Genomic DNA, 26,156 nt, shown 5'->3' on the forward strand with positions numbered 1-26,156 from the left:
TCCTGAATCCCATCATTTTGGAGTTTACGGAATTCAGTGTTGTCAAGTTCAAGAGGCAGGGGTAGTTTTATAATTATGTTCTTCTCAGTGTGCTAAGAAATGATACCGTAAGTGAAAGTTCGTTACTTAATGTTGCTTATTCTTATTTTGCAGGTCCAAATGAGAAGTATTGAAACAAAAAGTTTCAGAAGGTGATTTTTTTTTTTTTTTTTTTTTTTTTTGCGGTAATCTGAGCCCCAGCGATCGTTGTGAACAAATTTCTTCATCCCAGAACGTGAGTACTGAAAAAGAGGGAACAGAGTAAGGCCCTCGATCCGAGCAGTGAGCGAAACGCTGAAATCCGGGTCTAGTCCGCGACGACAGCCATGTTCAAGGGTCCCTGTTTTCTTCCAGCCTTCCTCCAGGAACCCAAGTGGCCGGTCAGTGCAGGAAAAGGAAGGTGCTTTGCCAGCTGTTGCCAGTTGCTGAATTGCTACAGTTGTTTACTTCTAGGATAGAGCAGGTGCTGTCTTGTCATTTTTGTGGAGATCGCCTCCAAACTCGGAACGCAGAGACTCCGAATTCCTGCCACTCCCTTCTCCAGGAACCTACCTATGCAGCACTCACAGCCCCTGCCAGCTCTGGAAACTGCAGAGATCCCGACAGCCTGGGATGGGGATTGAATCCTCTCATTGCAAGGGAGCTGAGCGGAACCACGACCACCGCACAGATCGGCTGACAACACACATTTCCAAAAAACCACCAGGACGAATTTTGACAAGCTTTGTCCAATCAACAGGCTTTCCTTTGACTGAGGGTTTTTTTTTTTTTTTTTTTTTTTTTTTGGTTCTGCTATAAGGGGACATAACCGGCCACCAGCTTAACCGGCAGAGGGAGGGGGGAGAGGTCGCTCCTCCAATGCATGATATAAAGTGAACATATACAAGTAACAGCTGCGGGGGGACACGGGCCTTGTACGGAGAAGATCGCACCCCGAAGGCACGTTCCAACTGGGTCGCCCGCAAAGAGGACCCATAACACCGGGTTATTTATACAGAGAGCCCCCAGGACCACCCTTTTTGCGGTCCCCACGCAAACCAATGGGATTCTCCCGGCAGTTTTGCAGCAACAGCTAGTTCAACAAAGCTCTGTGAAGAGGAAAAGAAGAAAGCTCCTCGCATCCTCTCCGCCGGCTGAGGGCCCAGCCCTCCCGCCGCCCCGGCCCCGGGGCTCTCTCGCCTTGACAGCCCGGGGCCCCTGCACCCCGGGTCCCGAGCCGCGCCGCGGCCCCGACCCGCTCCCCGCGGTCCCGGCGGCCTCCGGGCGCCCCCGAGGGCGGAGACGGCCCGGGCAGGGGGAGGGGCGGCCCCGGCCCGCAGGCCCCTGGGGCGGCCGCACGCCCCCTCCCGGCCCCGCAGCTTTCCCGCCTTCCCCATTTGAACAGCTCCCGCCCGCCTTCCTTCCGCGGCCCGCTCCAGCCCCTTCCCGGGGGCGGACTGCGGCCGCTACTCCAGTCCCCGGCTCGGCCCCTGGGCTAGGCCGCGCCGGGCCTGCGGCGCCCCCGCGGCGGTGTCGCGGGCCCAAGCGGCGGGTGGCGGCGGGGCGGGGCCGCCGCCGCCTCGGGGAGGGGGCCCAGCCCGGCCTCGTGGGGGCTCCGCTCGCCGCTACCTTCACTCGGCTCGCCCGGATCCCGCCTCAGCGCCGCCGACCGCCGCCATCTTGGAGAAGGAGAGAAAAGCGCGAGCGGCCAGGGAGCCTCAGTCGAGCCCAGAGCGCAGGCTCCGGCTCGGGAAGGGGACTCACGCTCCTGACGGAGCGCCGAGCGCATCGAAAGAAACGCGCCACTGGCTGAGCCCGGGAGCTGGGATTGATTGAGAAGTTGCCGTGAGCCAGGCGTGGGCTCGGAGCTTTACGAACGTTATGTCACTTAATCCTCGCTGCATCCCTGTGAGGTAGGTTTGCTCACATTTTGCGGATGAGAAACAGGCTCAGAGAGGTTAAGTGGCTTGCCCAACCGTGCACAGGTAGTTGGGGGAGGAGGCAGGTACTACTGCAACTCTTGTGAATCGGAATGAGGTGAACTTTCTGCAAGACTATGCCATTTCCTTCGAGATATTTTTGTGCATCAGTGCTGTCTCTGCAAACCCTTGACCGTGCAGATTAATAGTGCTTATTGGGAATTTGGCACTTACGTTTGGGTGCTTGGCATATTTTGGAAGAATGTATTTTTCTAACAATGAACTGTAAAATAATTTACATGGTGAGCCGTCATCTGCATTTCTTCTCACATATTATTTGCATTTAAAAGTTGGAAACAGTCTTCAAACAAATGAAGAGATGCCGCACACAGGGAGAGAGACAGGGAGAGAGGGTTTTTCTGATTTGCTCTGGAGAATTTGGACCAATAGGTAGAAACTGCTGTGTGAAGATCTTGGTTCAATATGAAGACAAACTAATGTTTCTAGAGCAGTTCAGTCGCGTTTGGCTACCTTGTCAGATAGTGAGTTCCCCATTACCAGAGGAATGCAAGAAGAGCTAGTGTCCTAGTTATTGTAGAATGGAGAGAGGTTAGCGATCTAGTTTGGGTCGTAGAGTCGTGAACCCCATGACACTCTGCAGAATTACGTGTTTGTGCACATGCGTGTTTTTCTGGGTTTAGATCCTATCAAAGATTAGGAACCCTTGTCTTCCTGGGCTTTTGAGTCCAGAATTAGAAGGGCTGCTCGCAGGGGTTTTAATCATGCTGCTCGCTTTGCGGACTTAGACGTTGAGATGAAGAGAAGCAGATGAGTTGGCTCACAACGCACCGCCAGTTAGTGATCAGAGAAGGATGAGAAGCCAGATGATTCGGCTCTTGGTTCGGTGCTCTTTTCACCGTATGATGCTCTCTCTCCCTCTGCACTGAGTTGAATGTCGGATTCTGTTTAATCATGGCCCTTCACAGTCGTGAGATGCGAGATGTTCAAACACCTGAGACAAAGCGGTTGAATTTATTCCCCAAACGTAACTGCGAATAGTTAATAAAACTGCCATCATGGCCCCATCCTGCCCATCAAAAAGATAGTCAGTGAGTTTCACCAAGAGTTATGGGATTGCTCTTCTGGGACACCTGGCCTGACATTAGGCCTCCCTGTGAGGTATTTAAGCACCATGAGAATGTACTTTCACTCCTGTTCTTCAGGGTTGCTCAGGATGTTTTCGGCTGGAAGGGACGTTATCCCAATTCAAAACAGTTCACCAGAAAAGGAGACTTTATTGGCTGACGGCACTGAAAGGTATGGTACCTTTGGGCATGGCTGGATCCAGGGAGGAACTCAAGTTTCTGGAGAGGGGTTCTTTCCTCTGGGTTGGCTTTATTCTCAGGCTGCAGGTGATGAGTCCACCTCCAGGCTGTATCATCCTTGCTACGGGCAGTGTCCCTGGGTGGGGACTTTCTTTTACCCATTTGTTTTGGGAGACTCTCATTGCCTGAATTAGATCATGTATCCAAAACAGAAAGCAATCACTATGGGCAAAGGCGTGGGGTATGCTGATTGGCTAAATCAGGTCACATGCTCACGCTTTAAAGCAGCATAAACTCGAGGAGAATCAGGGATTCTTGTCAGAAGGGTAAAGGAGCGCTAGGCAAAGCCGATAGCTGTCCACCCAGCTGTACCACTCGCTTGGACCCGCCTGCTTCATGGGTCCCGTTTGTCCTGTGTCTTCTTTCATCCCTCATGAGATTGGGCATATCAAATAATTGCCCGTGTTAACCTTCTGCAGACCGGAAGTCTATCACCCCTCGGTCTGCCCTCTCTGTTCGCTGATCCCAGTCTGGTATCACTGCCTGTTCATTCATTCATTCATTCATTCATTCATTCATTCAACAGATATTTATTGGAAACACGGCCTGTGTGAGGCACTGTCCTGGGTGTTCAGAATAGAACAATGAACAAAACTGGGAGTATCTGGACCCCCCCCCCCCCCCCCGGAGTTTACGTTCTAATTGGGTTGGGAACAGAAAATAGATACCGTGTTAGGTGGTGATCAAAGGTGGAGAAAAAAATGCCCAGTAGGGTAAGATACCAGGAGGGAGTGGAAGTAGGGATTGTTATTTAAAGTAGCGATCAGAGAGGCTCCTCTGACTGACATGTGCACTGGAGGCGGAAGCAGAGGCCGGCCCAGCCAGAAGTGGGCTGGTGGCGGAGGCTCAGAGGCCATAGCTCCGGGAATGGATGCTAGGCGTTCCTCTGAGCCTCGATGGAAAAATATTCTCCACCTAGTACCCTGCCATGGTTCTTTTGTTTTTGCAACTTGGAAGGAGAGAAAGGTGGACCACTTGGTAGCCCGAAGTGGAGAAGGGCCTGGTCACGCAGACTTTGTGAGTGAGAACGCCGTCCTGTGAAAATAAGGAGGATGGCATCTGGGATGTGTGAAGGGTGGGTGCTCTCTGGGCCTGGGGCTGGCCTCTGACTCATGTGACCCGAGGAAACTGCCCCGTGCATGGTAGTAGCAGGTGGCCCATCAAGTCCTACTTGATTTGGATGTGTTCTTCCCTGCACTGTTTTTCCGTGCTTTGGCCTCATCAGCTGTGTTGTGAGCAGCTTCGTTGCATCAGTCCGGATAGATATGCTGAGAACAGGGCCCTTTGGGCTGGGAGTGCACAGACCTAATTAAAACTACCGTAAGTGGCAAGAAGAAGTTTATGGCTCGAGGTGAAGAAATGCTAGGAGCCAGAGAAAAGCTAGCCGTCTAGGCCTCTGGGTCCAGGGATTCAGATCCCTCCCTCTTACCTCTGTTCTCTCAGGTGGGCCGTCCTCGCGGGCCTGGAGTCACGGCCACATGTAGCCCAGGCTTCTAGGCTTACGGTCGTGAGGGAAGAGAGCTTCCCCACGCCAGCTCCATGGGAAGGAATCCCAGGCAAGAATGATTAGTTGGCTTGGGGTCAGGTGGTCGTTCCGTGCTGTGATGGATCATTTCTGGCAGAACCATGAAGTTGGAGTCATTTCCCAAAAGAACAGGGGAATCTATTCTGGGATGACAAATAGTAAATCCTCTGTAATGAGGCTGTGATGCCCTGTCCTTGCTTTTGAGGGGCTCCTGCCTCGTGTGCAGTCTTGATTCTTCACATCCCTTGACCCTGCCCCAGCCACACCGACGGACTTCCGGTTCCCTAGACTTCCAGTTCCCTAAGCGCGGAGTGCCCCACCATGCATCCACGCCATTGTGCACACATTTCCTTGTCTGCGGTGTGCTCCCTCCGTGCCACCACCGCTCGACCACTTTTGCCGGCTCCGTACCCAGAAAACTATTTGTTCTACAAGACGTAGCTTGAATGCCGCCTGTCCGAATCATGCTCCGTGTTCCCGCACGCTCGATTTCATGTCTCTACCACTGTGCTTCCCACATGGATGTCAGCAATCCCCTGACATCCCTCCTCTCCCTACTCCTCAAGGGCAGGATCTAAGTCATCTTTGTCCCTCCAGCCACATGGCGGGTATTCAGCAAATCCTTTTGATTGGATGTTGTTGAATGAACAGTAGGACAGACCATTTTTTCTGGGGACTCAAGGCGACAGGGGTGCAAGCTTCTTGGGAAAGTTACATAGATGGTGTGGCGGCCCTGGGTTTACCTGCTTCACCGCTCGTCTGCAGCAGACGTCATAGCTCAGACTTCAGGGGTGGCCATGGAACGCCAGCCTGGTGATCGTAATACCCAGCTTGAGCTTCCCTGGGGCTGGGTCAAAACTGCAAAGGCAGGAGCCTGTCTGAGAAAGTGAGAAGACACCGAAAGAGCTTGAAGATGCTCGGTGCCCGGATCAAGCTGTCCTCTGCCCCTTCCATGCCTTACTGCGTGAGTCAGGGATCTCCCCTACCTGTTGGTATAAACTGGCTGGGGAATCCTCTGTCCTTTGGAGCCCAGAGGAGCTCTCGAGTCCCTAGGCTTCAAGAAAGAGGAAGCCCTCTAGCTGGTCCTTGCCTGTAGGGCAAGGTCCTTGCCTGTAGAATAGGGTGGAGGGCATTCCTGGTGGAAGAGATTGGGTAAAGGGAGGCAGGGAGGCTCAGGGCTGCACCACATGCTCAGAATGACAAGCAGTGGGGTCAGGCGTGTTAGTGCTGGGGGAAGTCTGGGCCACGTGGAGAGTTATGTACTTAGTCTGGAAGGGCTGGGCCAGCACCTGCCCTCTCCTCCCAACCTGGCTGTCTCTGTCCTCCACTGTGCATTTCTAGCTGATGGTGGTGACCCTCAATTTCTTCTTTCCTTCTCCCCCAGCCTTATGGGAAAATATTTTAAACTTAAAAGTTCAAAGTACAAATATTCATGTACCCACCTCCCAGATTAAACAAATGTTGGGGCGCCTGGGTGGCGCAGTCGGTTAAGCGTCCGACTTCAGCCAGGTCACGATCTCGCGGTCCGTGAGTTCGAGCCCCGCGTCAGGCTCTGGGCTGATGGCTCAGAGCCTGGAGCCTGTTTCCGACTCTGTGTCTCCCTCTCTCTCTGCCCCTCCCCCGTTCATGCTCTGTCTCTCTCTGTCCCAAAAATAAAATAAACGTTTGAAAAAAAAAAATAAAAAAAAAAAACAAATGTTAACATTAGTCTCCTTATATTGGCTTGTTTTAAAGTTTTATTTAATTAAAAAAAATCTTTTTTAGGAAAGAAAGCGTGGATGAGCCCCATCTCTATCCCCAGCATCAATAATAGCTCATTGCCTTGTCTTTTCTCAGAGGAATTGAAATTGGTGTGTGTCCTTCCTGTCCATGTTTTGATCACATATAGGCACAAGAGGCAGAGTAGCCTAATTAATGATTAAGAGTATTAACTCAGGAGCCAGACTTACTGGGTGAAAGTCTAACACTCTCTCTTTCTTTCTTTCTTTCTTTCTTTCTTTCTTTCTTTCTTTCTTTCTTTCTTGAGAGTGCACACACATAAGTGGGGGAGGGGCAGAGAGAGAGAGAGAGAGAGAGAGAGAGAGAGAGAGAGGGAGAGAATCCCAAGCAGGCTCTGCATTGTCAGCGCAGAGCACGGTGTGGGGCTCGAACTCACAAACTGAGATTATGACCTGAGGTGAAGTCAAGAGTTGGATGCCCAACTGAGTTGGAGCTCAACTCTATTACTTTTTGCTGTGTAACCTTGAGCAAATTCCAGACATCTCAGGGTCCCAATGTCTCTGTTCTCACAATGGATAGAAGGAAAGCAAAGCTCTTACACAGCAGTGTCTGATACCTGGCAGGTACTGTATGTGTTCGTTACCATTACGCAGGAATAATATACGGTGTTGTGTTGTGTTGCACCATACCAGCACTGTTTTGCAAAGCTATGTAAGTGGTATAGGACCATTTGGTAGCAATTTGTGTTTTTCTTTCTGTTTTTTGTTTTTATTTTTAATATAAGTTATTGTCAAGTTAGCTAACATGCAGTGTATACAGCGTGCTCTTGGTTTTAGGGGTAGATTCCCATGATTCATTGCTTACATACAACACCCAGTGCTCATCCCTAACAAGTGCCCCCCTCAATGCCCATCACCCATTTTCCTCTCTCCCCTGCCCCCCACCCATCAACCCTCAGTTTGTTCTCTGTATTTAAGAGTCCATTATGATTTGCCTCCCTCCCTCTCTGTTTGAAACTATCTTTTCCCCTCTCCCTCCCCCTCCCCCATGGTCTTCTGTTAAGTTTCTCAAGTTCCACATAGGAGTGAGAACATACGATATCTGTCCTTCTCTTACTGACTGATTTCACTCAGCATAATACCCTCCAGTTCCATCCACATTGCTGCAAATGGCAGGATTTCAGTCTTTCTCATTGCCAAGTAGTATTCCACTGTATATATAAACCACATCTTCTTTATCCATTCATCAGTTGATGGACATTAGGCTCTTTCCATACTTCGGCTATTGTTGAAAGAGCCGCCATAAACATTGGGGTACATGTGCCCCTGTGAGTCAGCACTCCTGTATCCTTTGGATAAATTCCCAGTACACAATTTGTGTTTTTCAATCAGCATACCATGTTTGGGAGACTTTGCTTCTAGCCAAATTGGAATACCAGGGACCAGATTTCTCTTGCTGCCTGAAGCAATCAACAAAAAGATCCAGACAAAATATAGGAGATGAGGGTTTTCAGACCTTGAATATCAGGCAGCACAGGACAGCAATCCCCAAGATGATGGGAGACAAACAGTGTGAGCCCTATGATTGCCTTGGTTTACTGCCTGAAGTTTCCAGACTACGGTGTAGGGAAGGGTACCTCAGGTGGAGCCTGGTGATCTCCCTGAGTTGAGGAGAGGGAGCTGGGAGTTTGGAGAGATCAAGGTGGCCGGGATTCTCAGGCAGAGTGTGAATGAGGAGGGCTCCAGATCTCCACAGGGAGCTTGACTAGTCAGTGCCTGTGTGCGAAGAAGCTACCTAAGACCAGGGAAAGAACTGCTCAAAAGGATTAGAGAGAGCAATCCCTATAGTTCACAGAGGGTGGGGGGATAGTTCAGGTTCTCATCAGCCAGAATGGAAAAATCTGGTAATTCATGAACTATCTGCTAGAGTGCTCAGTTGTGGGAGGAAAGTTAACCCAGAATAGAGGCTGCTCTGATCCCACCTAACAAAATTTAAAAACAAACCTTGAGAGGATCAAACTGTTTCCAAGTAACTTAATTGTATCACAGAACAAACCCCAGGACTATCTATATGAATACAAAATATCCAGTGCACTACCAAGCCAAAATTCAGTCTCTTGCAGTCAATAAAAATTGGGAGGCATGCAAAGAAGCAATTAACTATGACCCATAATGAGGAGAAAAATCCATCAATATAAACAGACCCATAAAAGACACAAACGATAGACTTAGTAGACAAGGATATTAAAACAATAATTATAACCACATTCCATATGTTCAAAAGGAGAGAACAAAGATTAAACATGCTGAGCAGAGACATGAAAGGTATAAAAGGGATTCAGGAGGTCACATGGTTCTGGGAAGCTGGAACAGATCTACTTTTTTCCTGTTACTCCTACTAAGTACAACTACAATCTCTGGACATTATATAAAAACAAAAAACACAAAATCAAAAAACAAATATAAGACGACACTGAAAGTTGGGGAGAGTAAGGTAGATTTCAGGACCCAAACCATATGCCCTTCTTACACCATACACAAAAATCAACTCAAATACATTAAAGACATAACTGGAAGACTCAAAACTATAAAACTGCCAGAGGAAAACACAGGGGGGAGGGTCTATGACATTGGTCTTGGCAAGGATTTCTTTGGGGGAGGCAGAGTAGGGGGAGGATATGATGCTAAAAGCAAAGGCAATAAACAAGTGGGACTCCATCAAACTAAAAAGTTTCTGCATGACAGAGGAAACAGTCAACAAAATGAAAAGGAACCCTATGGAATAGGAGAAAGTGTTTGCAAATCATCTATTGGATAAGGGTATAATGTCAAAAATATGTAAAGAACTCATACAAGTCAGTACCATAAGAACAAATAACCCAATTAAAAAAATGGGCGGGGTGCTTGGGTCGCTCAGTCAGTTAAGTGTCTGACTTGGGCTCAGGTCATGATCTCACAGTTGGTAAGTTGGAGCCCCGCGTTGGCTCTGTGCTGACAGTGCGGAGCCTGGAGACTGCTTCGGATTTTGTGTCTCCTTCTCTGTCTACCCCTCCCACTCCCCTGCACATGCTCTGTCTCTCTCAAAGATAAATAAACATTAAAAAAAAAATAATGGGCCGTGGACCTCAATAGACATTTTTCCAAAGAAGAAGCACAGGTAGCCAACAGGAGCATGAAAATGTGCTTGGTGTCATGAATCACCAGGGAAATGCAAATCGAAACCACAATGAGACATCACCTCACACCTGTTAGGATGGCTATTATCAAAAAGTCAAAAGATTAAACAAGTGTTGGTGAGGATGTGGAGAAAAGGGGGCCCTAGTGCACTGTTGGTATGAATATAAATTGGTGCAGCCCCTATGGAAACAGTATGGGGGTTCCTCAAAAAATTAAAAATAGAAGTACCATGTGATCCAGAAACCCCACTTCTGGGTAAATATCCAAAAGAAATCACATCACAATCACTATCTCAAAGAGATACCTGCACTTTCTTGTCCATTGCAGAATTACTCACTATAGCCAAGATACGGAAACAATCTAAGTGTCTGTTGACAGATACATAGATAAAGAAAATGTGAGGGGTTTGTGTGTGTAATGGAATATTACTAAGACTTTAAAAAGAGGGGAATCCTGCTCCTTTTGGCAGCATGGATGGACCCAAGAACATTATGTGAAGTGAAATAAGCCAGAAAGACTTATATGTGGAATCAAAACAAAACAAAACAAAACCCTCACTAAACTAAACTAAAACAAAACAAAACAAAACCAAAAACCAAAAACCAAAAACCAAAAACCAAAAACCAAAAACCCACCCCCCTCAAGCTTATAGTAGAATGGTGGTTACCAGAGGCTGGAGGTGGGGGTGAGGAAAAAGGAGGGATATTGATCCAAGGGTACAAACTTGTAGTTAAAAGCAACCAAGTTCTGGGACATGCAGGTGGCTCAGTGGGTTGAGCATCTGACTTTGGCTCAGGTCATGAGCTCGCAGTTCCTGAGTTTGAGCCCTGTATTGGGCTCTCTGCTGTCAGCACAGAGCCCACTTCAGATCCTCTGTCCTCTTCTCTCTGCCTCTACCCCACTTGCACGTGCATGCATTTCTCTCTCTCTCTCTCTCTCTCTCTCTCTCTCTGTCTCTCTCTGCCCCTCCCCTGCTCATTGTCTCTCCCTCCCTCCCCCTCAAAAATAAACTAACATTAATAAAAAAGATGACTAAATTCTGGAGACCTAGTGAATGGCATGGTGACCATAGTTAGTAACAGTGTATCGTGTACTTGAGATTTTCCAAGAGAGTAGAGCTCAAGTATTCTTTTTTTTTTTTATTTTTTCTTTTTTTTTATTTAAAAAAAATTTTTTTTCCACGTTTTTATTTATTTTTGGGACAGAGAGAGACAGAGCATGAACGGGGGAGGGGCAGAGAGAGAGGGAGACACAGAATCAGAAACAGGCTCCAGGCTCTGAGCCATCAGCCCAGAGCCTGACGCGGGGCTCGAACTCACGGACCGCGAGATCGTGACCTGGCTGAAGTCGGACGCTTAACCGACTGCGCCACCCAGGCGCCCCAGAGCTCAAGTATTCTTAACACACACACACACACACACACACACACACACACACACACACACACAATGACTGGGAGGTGATGGATGTGTTAATTAGTTTGGTTGTGTTCATCACAATGTGTATGTATATTAAAACATGTCATATACCTTAAATAATATAGTTTTTTATTTCAAAAAGAGAGTCATAAACCTACAAACGTATATAGAGTTGTTCCTAACATTTCCTTATTATTTTGGTGTCTGTGGGGTTTGTAGTGATGCCACATTTTATTCCTGATATTGGCAATTTGTGTTTTTTCTCTCTCTGTGCCAGTTTTATTGATCTTTGTTTCACTGATTTTCTCCATTGTTTTTCTGTTTTCAATTCCATTGATTTCTGCTCTTTATTATTTCCATCTTTCTGCTTGCTTTTAGTTTTTATCTTCTTTCTCTAGGTTCTAGAGGTGGAAGCTTCAGTTACTGATTTTAGACACTTCCTTTTTTTGGATGTATACATTTGGCGCTATAAATGTCCTTCTTAGCCCTGCTCTAGCTGTTGTCCTATGACTTTTGATGCATTGTATTTTCTTTTTTTGTGTTTATTTATTTTGGGGGGGGAGTAGAGAGAGAGAGAGAGAGAGAGAGAGGGAGATAGAATTTGAAGCAGGCTCCAGGCTCTGAGCTGTCAGCACAGAGTCTGATGTGGGGTTCAAACTCTCAAACCGTGACCCAAGCCAAAGTCGGAGCTTAACCGACTGAGTCACCCAGGTGCCCCGATGCATTGTATTTTCATCCAGTTCAGCACTGTGGTGTATTTCTCTGAGACTTTCTCTTTGGCTTATTTAGAAGTGTGTTGCTTAGTTTTCAAGTATGTGGAGACTTTTCTGTTATTATCTTTCTGTTCTTGATTTCTAGTTTGATTCCACTGGTCCATGAACACACTAGGTCATATTATCTTGATTGCAGTGACAGTTTCACTGGCATTTACCTATGTCAAAACTCCAAGAAATATCAACCCTTTAAATATGTGCAGCTTAATATGTGTCAGTTATACTTCAATAAAGGTGTCAAAAATGTGGGAAAAAAAAGACTCAGAATTTCTGGAAGTGAAATCTACAATGTCTGAGATGAAAAATGTGTGAGACAGGACTGATGGCCAATTAGACACTGAAGAAGGGAAGGTGAATGAACTTTTAAGATCTAGTGAGATGAACAATCCAAAATGAAACACAGAGAAGAAAAAAGACCCTCTCCCCCCACCCCCAAAATAAAGAGTAGCAGTAAGCTGTGGGAAACTGTAAACTTAATAGAAGTGTACTTTGAGTCCCTGAAAGAGGAGAGTGGATTAAAACTTATATAGTAGAAGAAATATTCATAGAAAAATTTTCAAATTTCCAAACTCACAAAAGTAAAGAAAAAGACACCAGTGCACATCATAACCTATTTGCTTGAAGCTAAGGATAGAGAAAAAAACCTTAAAAGCATCCAGAGAAAAAGAAGACATGTGCACGAAAGGCTTACCTCCATGAGCCTAAGGCTACTTCCCTTAGAAAAGTCTGCAAGTGGGGGCACCTGGGTGGCTCAGTCGGTTGAGTGTCCGCCTTTGTCTCAGGTCATGATCTCACGGTTTGTGGGTTCCCACATCTGGCTTGCTGCTGTGCAGAGCCTACTTCAGAACCTCTGTCTCCTACTCTCCCTGCCTGTCCCCACCACGCACTCTCTCCTCTCTCAAAAATAAACATTAAAAAAAAAGAGAGAAAAGTCTGCAAGTGAGTTTGACCTTTGTCTGGTGTCTGGGAACTTGGCTTTCGAGAGGCTTCCCGAATATGAGCTGAGAAGGACGCTTTTCCTTTGTGACGTTCTTTCCCCAAACCCAATAATCCTGCCCTCATCATGAGAAAATTCACAGGCGCACCCTAAATTGAGGGACATGCTACAAAATACCTGGCCAGTACTCCTTGAGATCATCAAGGGCATGAAAACCAGGAAATACTGAAAAACTGTCAGACCGCAGGAGACTAGCACAGCTCAGTGCAAAGTAGCCATCTGGACTGGACCTTGAAACACACAAAGGTCAGTGATAGAAAACTGGTAAAACACAAAGTCTACAGTTTAGTTCATAGTAATCTACCAATGTGGGTTTCTTAGACTTGGCAGGTTTATAACAGTAATCAGAGATAGTAATAGTAGGGAAAACTGAAACAATATGAGGGGTGTATGAGAACTTTCTCCTGTCTGTGCAAGTTTTCTGTACATGTAAGATTATTCCAAATAAAAGGTTTATTTTAAAAAAGGTCATCCTTTGAGAAGTTTGATACAATCAATGAATCTCTAGTTGGAATGATCGGGGAAAAAAAAAAGAAAGCATAAAATACCAACATCAGAAGTCAAGCTATAAAATGCGCACACACACACACACACACACACACACACACACACACACACACGATTATCTTGGCTCTCAGTCTATGTTGACACATGTACATCCAGGTAATTAATTTTTACAGCTATATAGTACTCTGTTCTCGCAGTGTGCCAGATTTTATTTATTCATTGTCGTCACTGTGGGCATTTAAATTATATCCATTTAAGTGATTATTATAAGCAGTAGCACAGTAATCTTGTTCAAGTCTCTTGTGCAGTTATCTGAGAATTTCCTTGAGGAGACTCCCAGGGAAGGAAATGCTGTATCCTAGGGCATATATTTACCTTTAACAGAAGATTGCCAGGTTGCTTTCCAAAGTGGTTGAATGGACTTCTGTATTTTATTTTTTTTACCCTTGGCCTCCTGAGGTCTGTTCTGCCTGATTTGCCGACTCCCATCTCTCTCCCGCCTCTCCATCCCTCCCATCTGTGAGATGGCTGATTAAGGTTGATCCTAGGTGATGGAAACAATGTGGCCCCTTTCACCCAGACCTGGAGTAACCTTAATTACCTCTTGAATTTCACTCTTCCCAAACGTTCTCAAAGCTACAATTTCCTAGTCGAGTCTAGCATAAGAGGAATCAGCATGGCATACATACTTGGCCATTCCCCACGCTACCCAGGAAACCGAAGATCATGTTCACAGATACCAGTTCATCTGCTTGCAAGTTTGAGATACACATCTTATTCCCATATGAACTCCTTTTTGGTAGCTGCCGGTCTCATCCTGTTGGTTTCTCAGATGACGAGAGTGACATTCAGAAAGGTTAAGTGATACACTCCAAGGTCACACAGTATATTGATGGCATTATAAATTTTCGGTGTTCTTACCAAAGATGCATAACCTGAATCTGATTGTGAGAAGACATCAGGCAAACTCCAAACGAAGGACGTTCTACAATATGACTGGCTTGTACTCTTAAAAAAAAAAAAATCAGTGCTGGGGATATGTGGGAAATCTATACCTCCTCTCGGTGTTGTTGTAAACCTAAATCTGCTCTAAAAATAGCCTTAAAAAAATGTCATGGGGGCGCCTGGGTGGCTCAGTCGGTTGAGCAGCCGACTCTTGATTTCAGCTCAGGTCACAATCCCAGGGTTGTGGGATTGAGCCCCGCATTGTGCTCTGTGCTGAGCATGAAGTCTGCTTGAGATTCTCTCCCTCTCAGAGGCAAACCATAAGAGACTCTTAAATATAGAGCACAAGCCGAGGGTGATGGGGATGGGGGGTTGGGGGGGCAGGGAAAATGGGAGATGGGCATCGAGGAGGTCACTTGTTGGGATGAGCACTGGGTATTTATGTAAGTGATGAATCACGGGAATCTGCCTCCAAAGCCAAGAGCACACTGTATGTACTGTATGTTAGCTAACGTGACAAGTTATTAATAAAATGAAATATAAAAATAAATGAAAAATGATCTCCCTCTCTCTCTCTCTCTTCCCTGCTTGCACTGTCTCTCTAAAAACAAACAAAAATGTCATGAAGCATGCATGTATGGATATGTGCACACACACCCACACCCACACACAACTGGAGAACTATTGTACATTAACAGAGACTAACCGGACTTCAAAGCTGTAATCATCAAGGCAGTACGGTACTGGCACAAGAACAGACACTCAGATCAATGGGACAGAATAGAGAACCCAGAAACGGACCCACAAACGTGTGGCCAACTAATCTTTGACAAAGCAGGAAAGAATATGCAATGGAATAAAGACAGTCTCTTCAGCAAGTGGTGCTGGGAAAACTGGACAGCGACATGCAGAAGAATGAACCTGGACCACTTTCTTACACCAGACACAAAAATAAACTCAAAATGGATGAAAGACCTCAATGTAAGGCAGGAAACCATCAGAATTCTTGAGGAGAAAGCAGGCAGAAACTTCTTTGATCTTGGCCGCAGCAACTTCTTACTCAACACGTCTCCAGAGGCAAGGGAAACAAAAGTAAAAATGAACTACTGGGACCTCATCAAAAAAAAAGTTTCTGCACAGCGAGGGAAACAATACGCAAATGTAAAAGGCAACCAACAGAATGGGAGAAGATATTTGCAAATGACATATCATATGAAGCATTAGTATGCAAAATCTATAAAGAACTTGTCAAACTCAATACCCCCCAAAAAATAATCCAGTAAAGAAATAGGCAAAAGACATGAATAGACACTTCTCCAAAGAAGACACCCAGATGGCCAATTGACACATGAAAAAATGTTCAACATCACTCATCATCAGGGAAATACAAATCAAAACCACAATGAGATACCACCTCACACCTGTCAGAATGGCTAACATCAACAACTCAGGCAACAACAGATGTTGGGGAGGATGCGGAGAAAGAGGAACACTTGTGCACTGCTGATGGGAATGCAAACTGGTGTAGTCACTCTGGAAAACGGTATGGAGGTTCCTCAAAAAATTGAAAATAGGACTACCCTATGACCCAGCAATTGCACTACTAGGCATTTATCCACAGGATACAGGTGTGCTGTTTCAAAGGGACACATGCACCCCCATGTTTATAGCAGCACTATCAACAATAGCCAAAGTATGGAAAGAGCCCAAATGTCCATCGATGGATGAATGGATAAAGAAGATGTGGTGTATATAGACAATGGGGTATTACTTGGCAATCAAAAAGAATGAAATCTTGCCATTTGCAACTACGTAGATGGAACTGGAGGGTATTACGCTAAGTGAAATTAGTCAGAGAAAGACAAACATCATATGACTTAACTCATGAGGACTTTAAGATACAAAACAGATGAACTTAAGGAAAGGGAAGCAAAAATAATATAAAAATAGGGAGGAGACAAAACATAAGAGTCTCATAAATATGGAGAACAAACTGAGGGTTCCTGGAGGGATTGCGAGAGGGGGGATGGGCTAAATGGGTAAGCGGCATTAAGGAATCGACTCCTGAAATCATTGTTGCACTAGATGCTAACTAACTTGGATGTAAATTAAAAAACAAAAACAAAAACAAAACAGAGACTAAAAAGACATAAGGATTGAGTGCAATATCACGATCCTGGATTTTCTTTTGCACAGGTGACATTATCGGGACCACTGGTGACATCTAAATAAGGTGCCTGCAACTGATGATAGTATTTTATTGCATTTATGTTAATTGCCGGATTGTGATAATTGGGCTGGGGTTATATAAGAGAATGTCCTTGTTGGGAAGCACACACTGAAGGTTTGGGGGCGAAGGAACATCATGCCTGCCACCTTCTCCAGATGGTTTGGAGATAACACAGACACCCATCTACCAAGGGAGAGGGACAGAGAGGGATAAAAGCCTGTATGCTACAAGTGCACATGTCAGGAATTTGAGGGAAGGGCACATGAGAGTTCCTTGTGCTGCTCTTGCAACTTTTTTCTCAGTCTGAAATTATGTCAAAATACAGGTGGAGGGGGGTGGAGAAAGAAAATGCTCTCTTAGCCCCATTTATCTCACATTATGTAGGGGCCCTCCAGGCGTCCGTCCGTTCATGTAGTTGTTTTTGTCTAAAACCTGTTGATGGCCTGTGAGACAGGGAAGTGCTGGATGGGGGAACCCTGGAGATGAATAAACTCCCCCTCACTCTTTTGGGGTCCGCAGAGGGGTGTGTGAGGTGGACACACCCCTCTCTACCCTGCACAGTGTAAATGGGCCTTGGGTGGGTTTTCTTGAGTGCGTACAGGCGATTTCTTTAGAGGAGTTGATTCAGAGGCAGAAAAATATACCAATGTCAGTGCATTTTCCTTAAAAATTACATATAAAAAATGCCCTTTGTGTGAAAAGGCACTTACATGTGAGTCATCTTTTTTTTAAAAAAGTTTGTAATGTTTGTTTATTTTTGAGAGAGAGAGAGAGAGAGAGAGAGGACAGAGCATGAGTGGGGGAGGGGCAGAGAGAGAGAGGGAGAAACAGAATCTGAAGCAGGCTCCAGGCTCTGAGCTGTCAGCACAGAGCCCGAGGCAGGGCTCGAACTCACAAACGGTGAGATCATGACCTGAGCCCAAGTCGGCCGCTTAACCGACGGAACTACCCAGGCGCCCCATAGATACATCTTGTTTAGGAGAGAAGAAACAGAAGCTCAGAAGGGTAGTTATTTGCTACAAATGAAGGTGCAAGTAACTGAACGTCTAGATGCTGATCTCTGAGTCTCTGAGGATGATTATGCAGCTCTGGGGTGGGGGGCGGGGCTACAGGCTGGTGAGGAACTGTAGGAAGCTGATGGCCAAACTGACCTGCCTGACTTTGTGCAGTGCCCGTGCGCGCGTCGGACAGGTTCTGGGCTCCTGGAGACTTTCCTCCATGCGTCCACTAGAGGGTGCTGCTGGCCCAGTTTAGAAGTGCTTTCCCCCGGACCTTTGCTGTGCTGGGGAGGAGTTGCTATATAAGCTAATAGAGCCGAAGCTTCAGGCGCCTCTCACCTGCAAAGGCCCCCTCTACTTTTGCACCCAATACTGCGGTCACAATATATTATTTTTTCCTTAAGAGGGCTCCCTCTATAAGCTTCTGGTCCCCTAAATCTGTATTCCGGTTCATGCAACTGCTTTAGTAGCTCAGGTTTGGGAGCCTGGACCTCTTGACCCTCCTGAGCTGCACAGACAGCTTTCCACAGTTCCAGTTGCTCAGTTTTACAGGTAAGGGGTGGGGGGTGTTGGGCTAGAAGTCATCGCAAAGGCTCCTTCCAGCCTATTCTAGATTCTCTCCACGTCCTCTCTTCTTTTTCTGCTCTGCCACCTCATTTGATTTCCCCCCTCTATTTCTGTCCTCCCTTCCAGCCCGTGTCTTTGCATGGCCAGAGCCCCCTTGCTCCTGCTAACTCCTTTGGGGGAGGTCTTGAGTCCTCATGGGGTGTGCTTTCCGGGCTTCTGTGTCTGAGGAATCGGGGATAACACTGGGTGAACACAGCGGGCAGGGGGAGGGGGAGGGGGTCAGCCAACCTTTCCTCTTCTATCCGCGAAGCACCAGGAGGACTCTGCTCCCTTCCCGCCTGATCCTCCTCGCTGCCCCCATTGGCTTTTTTTTCCTTCCAGTCTGCAGCCCTGGCCGCGAGGGCCGCAGCAGCCGAGGAGAAGTCGAGGACGTACATAATGGCCCTCTGGTCGCTTCTTGGACACCATTTATGATTTCCCTCCCACTGCCCTGATGGTTCTTTTGTGGTGTCCTTCCTGAGCTTGTCCCTATATCTTGAGGTTCTGCCCTTCTTGCGCTCCACACTCTCCCTAGGTAACCTCATCCACTCCCTGGGTGTCTATCACGGGCATGCCGATGACTCACAGATCTCTCTGTGGACCATGTGCTTTCTCTGAGCTCCAGACCCACCCCCGACCTCATATTCCACTGCTTTCAACCCAAGGCCGTCAAACATTTTATCAGCTTTATTGAGGCATAATTCGTATGCAACACGATTGGCTATTTCAAGCGGGCAATTTCAAGTTTGGACAACTGCATACAGTAGTGATACAGAACATTTCTATCACCTCCCCCCCCCCCATTTCCTCGTGCCCCCTTCCCTCCCTCATCTCTGGGGTCCTGGCAACTGCTGACCTGCTTTCTGTCACTGTGTTTTGCCTTTTACAGAATTTATAGAACTGGAATCCTACACAATGTAATCTTTTGTGTGCGGCTCATTTTCACTTAGCATGTTGTTAATTAAAAACATTGTTTTAATCTTTATTTATTTTTGAGAGAGACAGAGTGCGAGCGGGGGAGGAACAGAGAGAGAGAGGGAGACACAGAATCCAAAGTAGGCTCCAGGTTCTGAGCAGTCAGCACAGAGCCCGACGCGGGGCTCGAACTCATGAGCCGTGAAATCATGACCTGAACTGAAGTCGGCCGCTTAACTGACTGAGCCACCCAGGCACCCCGCATGTTTTTAATTTTTTTAATGTTTATTCATTTTTGAGAGACAGAGTGTGAGTGAGGGAGGAACAGAGAGAGAGGGAGACACAGAATCCAAAGCAGGCCCCAGGCTCTGAGCTGTCAGCACAGAGCCTGATGTAGGGCTTGAATTCACTGACTGCGAGATCATGACCTGAGCCGAAGTCAGACGCTCAACTGACTGAGTCACCCAGGTGCCCCTCACTTAGCATGTTTTTGAGCTTCTGATACAGGAGTAGTTTGCTCTTTTTTGTTACTGGGGAGTATTCTATTGCATGGGTGGACCATAATTTGTGAACAAGCCATCTGAAATTCATCTCGAAGGTGGACAGACTCGCCTGGTTTGTGTTTAGACTCTGCCACATGTTACCTGCATGATCCCGAGCAAACTGTTACTTCTCTAGGCCATGACCCTCAGCTGTGCCACGGGGACAGTGATACCTTCCTCGGAAGGTTGTCGGGAGGAGGAAATGAGCTCACCTGGTTCTGGGTCTCAGTCACTGGCTGTCATATGGATGTATCGGACCTTGTCAACCAGGATGTGGTGCATGCCACCCCATCCCTCCAACAACACTGCGGGCAGGTCCTATAGCTCCTTGGTTATTCGTGGCTGACAAGTCAGTTCTGTCTTCCACTTAGTGCTCTCCTCCCTCTCCAGTTCAGTTGGATCTGTGGTCCCAGGGACCTGCACTGGGAGCAGATTGGGGAAGGTTGAGAGCAAAGGGGCTCGATTGTAGGTTCCTCAGACGGCCCCCTGGAGATGTGCCACTGTCTTGCCCTCTGACCACCCTCACCCCCATTGCTGGCAGTGGGGCTCCCAGCTTCCTGTACCTCCGCGTTCTTTCTCCAATTCTGCTTCTCCCTCCTCGGTTAGACCTAGAGGGGAAGTCGGAAAGTCTGTGGCATGGGCATAGACTCCGATTCCTTCCTTTTAGGCGGCCGAGAGCAGAGGCTGGGGTGCCCCGCCCTCCCTGGCTCTACTAAAGTGCTCACTAGCTGCCTTTTGGGGCAGCCCCTGCCTCTCTTTGCCCCAGAGCTAGCTTGCTTTCCCTTCCTTCCTTTTCTTTCTTTCTTTCTTTCTTTCTTTCTTTCTTTCTTTCTTTCTTCCCTTCCTTCCCCTCCCTCCCTCCCTCCCTCCCTCCCTCCCTTCCTTCCTTCCTTCCTTCTAAGTTTATTTATTTTGAGAGAGAGAGACAACGCACATGAGCAGGGGAGGCGGGGGGGGGAGAGAGAGAGAGAGAGAGAGAGAAGGCAAGAGAGCCCCAAGCAGGCTCCACACTGTCTGTGTAGAACCTCATATGGGGCTCAAACCCACAACCCTTAAGATCATGACCTGAGACGAAGTCAAGGGCCAGATGCTTAACCCACTGAGCCACCCAGGTCCCCCTGCTCCAGAGCTTTCTATGGGCCCCCATAGAAAGAGAATCAGCCCCCAGCAGCAGCCCCCCGACAGATGACTGATGAGTGTTGGGGGTTCCCTTCCCTTTCTGGGGGAGGCTTTGGGACTCCCGTTCCTCCCTGGCTCCCAGCATCATCCCGCTGCTCGTGGGGCCACTTGCCTAATAACCACACCCTTTTCACTGCCTCCTTCCTCTCCCTCTTCACTCCCATCCTGGTGTTTCTGGGGGTCATCCCTCAAATAAACTTCTCATCTGTGAATCCTTGCCTCAAGGTCTCCCTCTGGGGGAACCCAAACTGAGACAGAGACCTAATCTTCAAAAGAGACTTTCCTGCAGTTGGCTGGGGTGGGAGGTGTCACTGGAAAGGACCCATTGCAGCCCTGTCCCCTAGTTCAGAGGTCCTCCTGATCTAAAGAGTTCCCTTTAATTCCTTGATCTCTTCTGCTCACAGAGGCTGGGGGCTCGAGGAGGGGTGATGACCAGGGAGCCGAGGTGCTTCTGTCCTCTCTCGGCACACCCTCTGTGGCTGTGTCACAGTGCTCTTTCGACATGGGCGTGTTTGGTGCTCATTGTCCTCCTTTTGTGGGTGTGTGCACAATTTGGGGACAATAGGAGACAAAGCCCATTGGTTAGCACAATACACAGAGCTCAGGTGTTGGGATGCTTGGGCTGTGAGAACAAAATTCCGAGGACCGGGTGGCTTAAAGAACAAATATTTATCTCAGTCTGCTCGGTGTCCTCAGACTGCGGGTCCAAGGTCAAGGCGCTGGCTGATTTGATTCCTGGTGAGACCTCTCTTCCTGGTCTGCAGACCTCCACCTTCTCTCTGCTCACATGGCAGCCAGAGAGACTGGTGTCCTTCCTCCTCATATACGGTCACCAACCCCATCATGGGGGTTCCATCCTTGTGACATCATCTAAACCTAATCACCCCCAAAGGTCCCATCTCCAAATGCCGTTACATAGGGGTTCAACCTACGAATTTGGGGGGGGATCACAATTCAGTCCATAGCAACTTACTAAAATGATAGTTATTGACCTTTCTTTGCTAAAATCTGTTCCGACTGCTCTATTACTTGTCTTGGGAAAGACACTTGTCATCCCTGACTCCCTGCTTCTCTCATGTCCAGACACCAAATCTTGTCAGTTCTATCTCCTAGTGTCCCCACGTTCTTCCCTGTCCCCCCCCCCCATCCATGCCTCTCTAGGTCAGGCCCTCCTCATCTGTACCAGCTGGGACCAAGGACCAGAAAACTCTGCTGCAGTCGCTTCAAAAGGCAACAAGTGCGGGGCGCCTGGGTGGTTCAGTTCATTAAGCGTCAGACTCTCGATTACAGCTCAGGTCCTGATCTCGCGGTTTGTGAGTTCCAGCCCTGCGTTGGACTCTGCGCTGACAGAGCAGAGCCTGCTTGGGACTTTCTCTCTCCCTCTCTTTCTGCCCCTCCCCTGCATATGTTGTCTCTCTCAAAATAAATAAATAAACTTCAAAAAAAAAGTCAATGAGTGTATTTTTCACGTGCAAGAAGAAGTGTGAGGCAAACAGTCCAGAAGCGGGACAGAAGCCCAACGATGTCAGCAGGGACTCTGGCTCCGCCGTCCTCAGACCTCACGGTCACAAGATAGCTGCTGCTTCTCTGAGCATCATTTCCACCTTCTGGGCCATAGCTCCTAATTGCGAACCTTTGTCTTTTTATTGGGGCCTCCTGTCTGCATCTCATTGGCCAGAACTGTGTCACATGACTTCCCTTCATGGCAAGGGAGTCTGGGTGGGCGAGTGTTCCACTTTCCAGCCTCAAAGTAGAGGGCAGCAAGGGGAGAGCAGATACAGACGGCTTCGGGCCGCCAGTCCCGGTGTCTGCTATGTCATCTCTTATGGCAGCAGCCTCCTAACTCAGCTGTTTCCGTTCTCACCGGGGCACTCCTGCTGATGACCCACCTGTCCCTAGCGGCTTAGAAAAACCCTTCTATCTAGCAAACCAACAGCAACACGAATGGTAAGTAATACTAACGGCAGACGTTTATTAGACTGTAACTTGCATGTTGAACATTCAGGACTTGTGAGGTACAGTCCTCAAAGCCACTGTATTATTGTCCCCTCCTGTGCCTCTCATGCTCGCTTGAGAGCTGCCTCCTCCCTGGCCCTGGATGGAAGGAATCTCAGGTGGTCCCGCTCTACTGGTCAGCCGAGGGAAAAGAAAATTCTATGGTCGCTTTAAGCTGCAAAACAACCTTGGTTCAGACATCGGAATATACAGTCCAGTCCGTTAGTCGATACTGCACAGTCTCTCCAAGGTAATTCACCTCCCTCCCCTCTCCGGCTGGGGCCAGTTGCAGACAGGGCGCTGGCTTCGGGAACAGAGATAGTCCCCTCTTGTCCACTGAGAGCTGCTATTTCTGACTCCTCCGGGGCTGTGGAGCCCTGGGTAGGGGGATGTGAGGGGAAAGAGGAAGTAGGGTCAAGAAAGTTCTTATTTGCCGGGTAAGGGCATCATATGGCTTCCTGGACCCGTGCCTGGCAGATGGGAGCTGATTTTCTCTGCCAGGCACTGCTAGGATCTTCCCCCGAGACCCTCCTCCTGTCCTCAGCTCCCATCCTATTTCCCTGGATGCTATTGTTCCCATCGGCTCCTGGACTTCCCACAACCCACTCCCACGTCCCGTCTCTGTGGGTAGAAGCCTCCTGACTGCAAACCCTGTGTCCTTCCTGGAGGCAGACCCTGAGACGAACATTCGTGTCCAAATGCTTCGTTAGGTCGGTGCTCCCAGGAAAAACCTGTAAGTGAATTGGACGAGGAAGACAGGGAAGGACAAGAAGCCAGGCAAAACTCTTGACTTTAGGTGAGGCCCCGGCATCAGCCCGACTTTGTGGGATGCCCTGGAGTGTGTGTTAGACGTCAGAGCCTGTCCCAACTCCCAGCCAGGTCGCTGGGCTTTCTAGTCTCACGCCAGATGGTCACTGGCTAAGAGTTGCCCCCAGGGGGCCACAAAACCCCAAAGCCTCTCCAGTAGCCCAAGCACAGGCTTCCAAAGAGAGTTTGCAGGAGGAGCCTTTAGAAGCAAAGCACCAGACAAGTTGGGAGGTAGGCATTGGACAGGAAAGAGCCCCTGGAGGAATATGGGTGGGGCAATAATAGTGTCCCCAATACCATCCTTTCTGGCTGGTTTTATTGCATTTCCCAAGCCGGTTGTTCTTGTGATTAGCCGTCTTGTTTATTCTTGCAGCTTTAATCTTCCTCGAGTTTTACTTCTAAAGCTGCCTTTGGGAAGGCTACCCCAGTTCCCCGGGGAGGGAGGGAAAGCAGCGAGGAGGGTCTGTGCCTGAGGCCACCCGGTTGCCCCGCCACCCTCCCCCCATCCATCACAGCTCGTCACCATTCACATAAACTTGGACACACTCTTTGTGTATTTCCATAGTGTTGTCAGTTGCCCATAGAGCATCGAGAATATATTTCCCCATTTTAGAGTGCTGGTAACTCAATTTATAGCAATTTATTCCACAAAAGCAGACAGTAACTCAACTGGCAAGAGGGAAAAAAAAATCCTGCCAGCCCACCACTGTCTCTCTGTGCTGGAAATCAAAATGGTAATGCATGGAATAGATTTCTGCAAGTAATAGGCTTGGTCGGCAGACGTGTGAGCTGAGTTAAATGCCTTTTAAGTAAATCTCAGCATGAGTTATCTGTTCACTCAGACGTGCATGCACGGAGACAGGGAGGCTGTGTGGACAGACGGCACATGCTGTAACTTTCATTATCCCACACTGAGATTCCTTGTGAATAACCACAGTCCAGGGGACTGCAGATTTTCTGATCATTGACAGGTGGCTACCAGTGTGAAGTTGAATCATTCATTCATTCATTCATTCTCCAAGCTTTTGTGAGACCCAAGGTGCACCAGGCCCATGTGCCAGGGCTTGGAGATGCAGAGATGCAGAGACGGATCGAACCAGGTCCCAGCCCAAAGAGCCCACAGTCTTCTGGGGGAGACAGGGACAGACAGGTCAGGCAATCAAGTGTTAGCTGCTATGAGAGGGGGCAAGGTCGAGGGCTCGGGGGCCAGACTGCCAAGATTTGAATCTGGGTCCTGCCAGTTATGTGGGCAAGGTGCCCAACCTCAGTTTGTTCAACTGTGAGATGGGGATAGAAATTGTGCCTCCCTAAGAGTGGATGGGAGGATTAAGTGACAAATGCATAGCACAGTGCCTGACTGTAGTAAGTGCTTAATAAATGGTTGGTGCTATCATGGTTATTGACATCTGCACAGGGCCCAACATAAGGAGGGTCCGGAAGGTTTGGATGGACAAAGTCATGTGTCTCCAGAGGTTTGATATTGCTGGGGAGGGGCCGAGTGAGGGGACGGCACTGGGGTTTGTATTAGTCTGCTCAGGCTTCCAGAACAAAGTACCACAGGCTGGTGGCTTCAACAACAGACATTTATTTTCTCAGTTCTGGAAGCTAGAAGTCCATGATCAAGGTTCCAGCTGATTTGGTTTCTGGTGAGAACCAGAGTCTTCCTGGCTTGTAGATGACCACTTCCTCTCTTGTGTCCTTGTTTGGCCTTTTCTTTGTGTGAGTGCAGAGGGAGAGAGAGACAGAGAGAGATCTCTCGCGTCTCTTCCTCTTATAAGGACACGGTCCTATTGGATGAGGGCCCCACCCTTATGACCTCATTTAACCTTAATTACCCCCCCAAAGGCCCCATCTCCACATTGGGGAGTTAAGGCTTCAACATATGAGTTTTGGACACAAACATTCGGTCCGTAACAGAATTGTTGGAATACGATCGAAATCTCTTGTTTTCTTACTTACTAGCTGTGTGACGTTGGGATCGATAATATTTGGTCAATAATATTTACCTAACTCTGGGAACTTTTATATGCATTAATTCAGGTAATACTTCATGTTAGAGAGACAGGAAGTGTTGAAGGCTGTAGTTATTTAGTGTAATGATGGAGCAGGATATGGCTCGTGACAGCAGGGAGAGGCAATGAGAAGGCAAGGGCGTTTGGGTGCCCACCAGTGGAGAGGTCGCCCAACACGGTGGCTCACTGACCCACGGAAGAAGTCAGTGTCCAGGTGTGTGCAGCAGTTGTAACTCTGGTTGCACATCTGTCTGAGACTTCCACTCTTGCCACATTGCAAGAGCGATTGGCCCTTTGGCATTACAAGATGCCGTACGCGTCACCGACCAATCAAAACTGCACAACAGACCTTCTCGTTGGTCCTTTCCTGTCAGTGCGTCTTGCCTCCTTCCTCAGCAGTGGCCTGAATGAAGCCCAAAAAGGAAAGCTGGACAAGCTAACAGGACTGGACAACAAGCTGACTGTAGATCAGTGAACCTCAGGAATGCCT

The 26,156-nt window shown here is 48.0% G+C and overlaps 2 protein-coding genes across 3 annotated transcripts in view; one reads left to right on the forward strand and one right to left on the reverse strand.

The window, feature by feature from the left end:
* HMGXB4 (HMG-box containing 4) overlaps positions 1 to 1,757 on the reverse strand; it is a 30,524-nt gene extending 28,767 nt beyond the window's left edge. The window contains exon 1 of one of the 2 annotated variants that reach the window (XM_086712388.1): positions 1,648 to 1,757. The gene's annotated coding sequence lies outside the window, so the exon portion shown is untranslated. The remainder of the gene's footprint in view (positions 1 to 1,647) is intronic. The other variant, XM_025926950.2, reaches the window with a different exon arrangement.
* LOC147578917 (uncharacterized) overlaps positions 1 to 26,156 on the forward strand; it is a 125,429-nt gene that overhangs the window by 563 nt on the left and 98,710 nt on the right. The window contains exon 2 of the mRNA XM_086715099.1: positions 913 to 1,931. Coding sequence (XP_086571225.1) covers positions 913 to 1,831 — 919 coding nt within the window. The 3' untranslated portion in view covers positions 1,832 to 1,931. The remainder of the gene's footprint in view (positions 1 to 912; positions 1,932 to 26,156) is intronic.

This window comes from Puma concolor, chromosome B4, assembly GCF_028749965.1.
Source record: "Puma concolor isolate L17-30 chromosome B4, mPumCon1.1.hap2, whole genome shotgun sequence".
Lineage (NCBI taxonomy): Eukaryota > Metazoa > Chordata > Mammalia > Carnivora > Felidae > Puma > Puma concolor.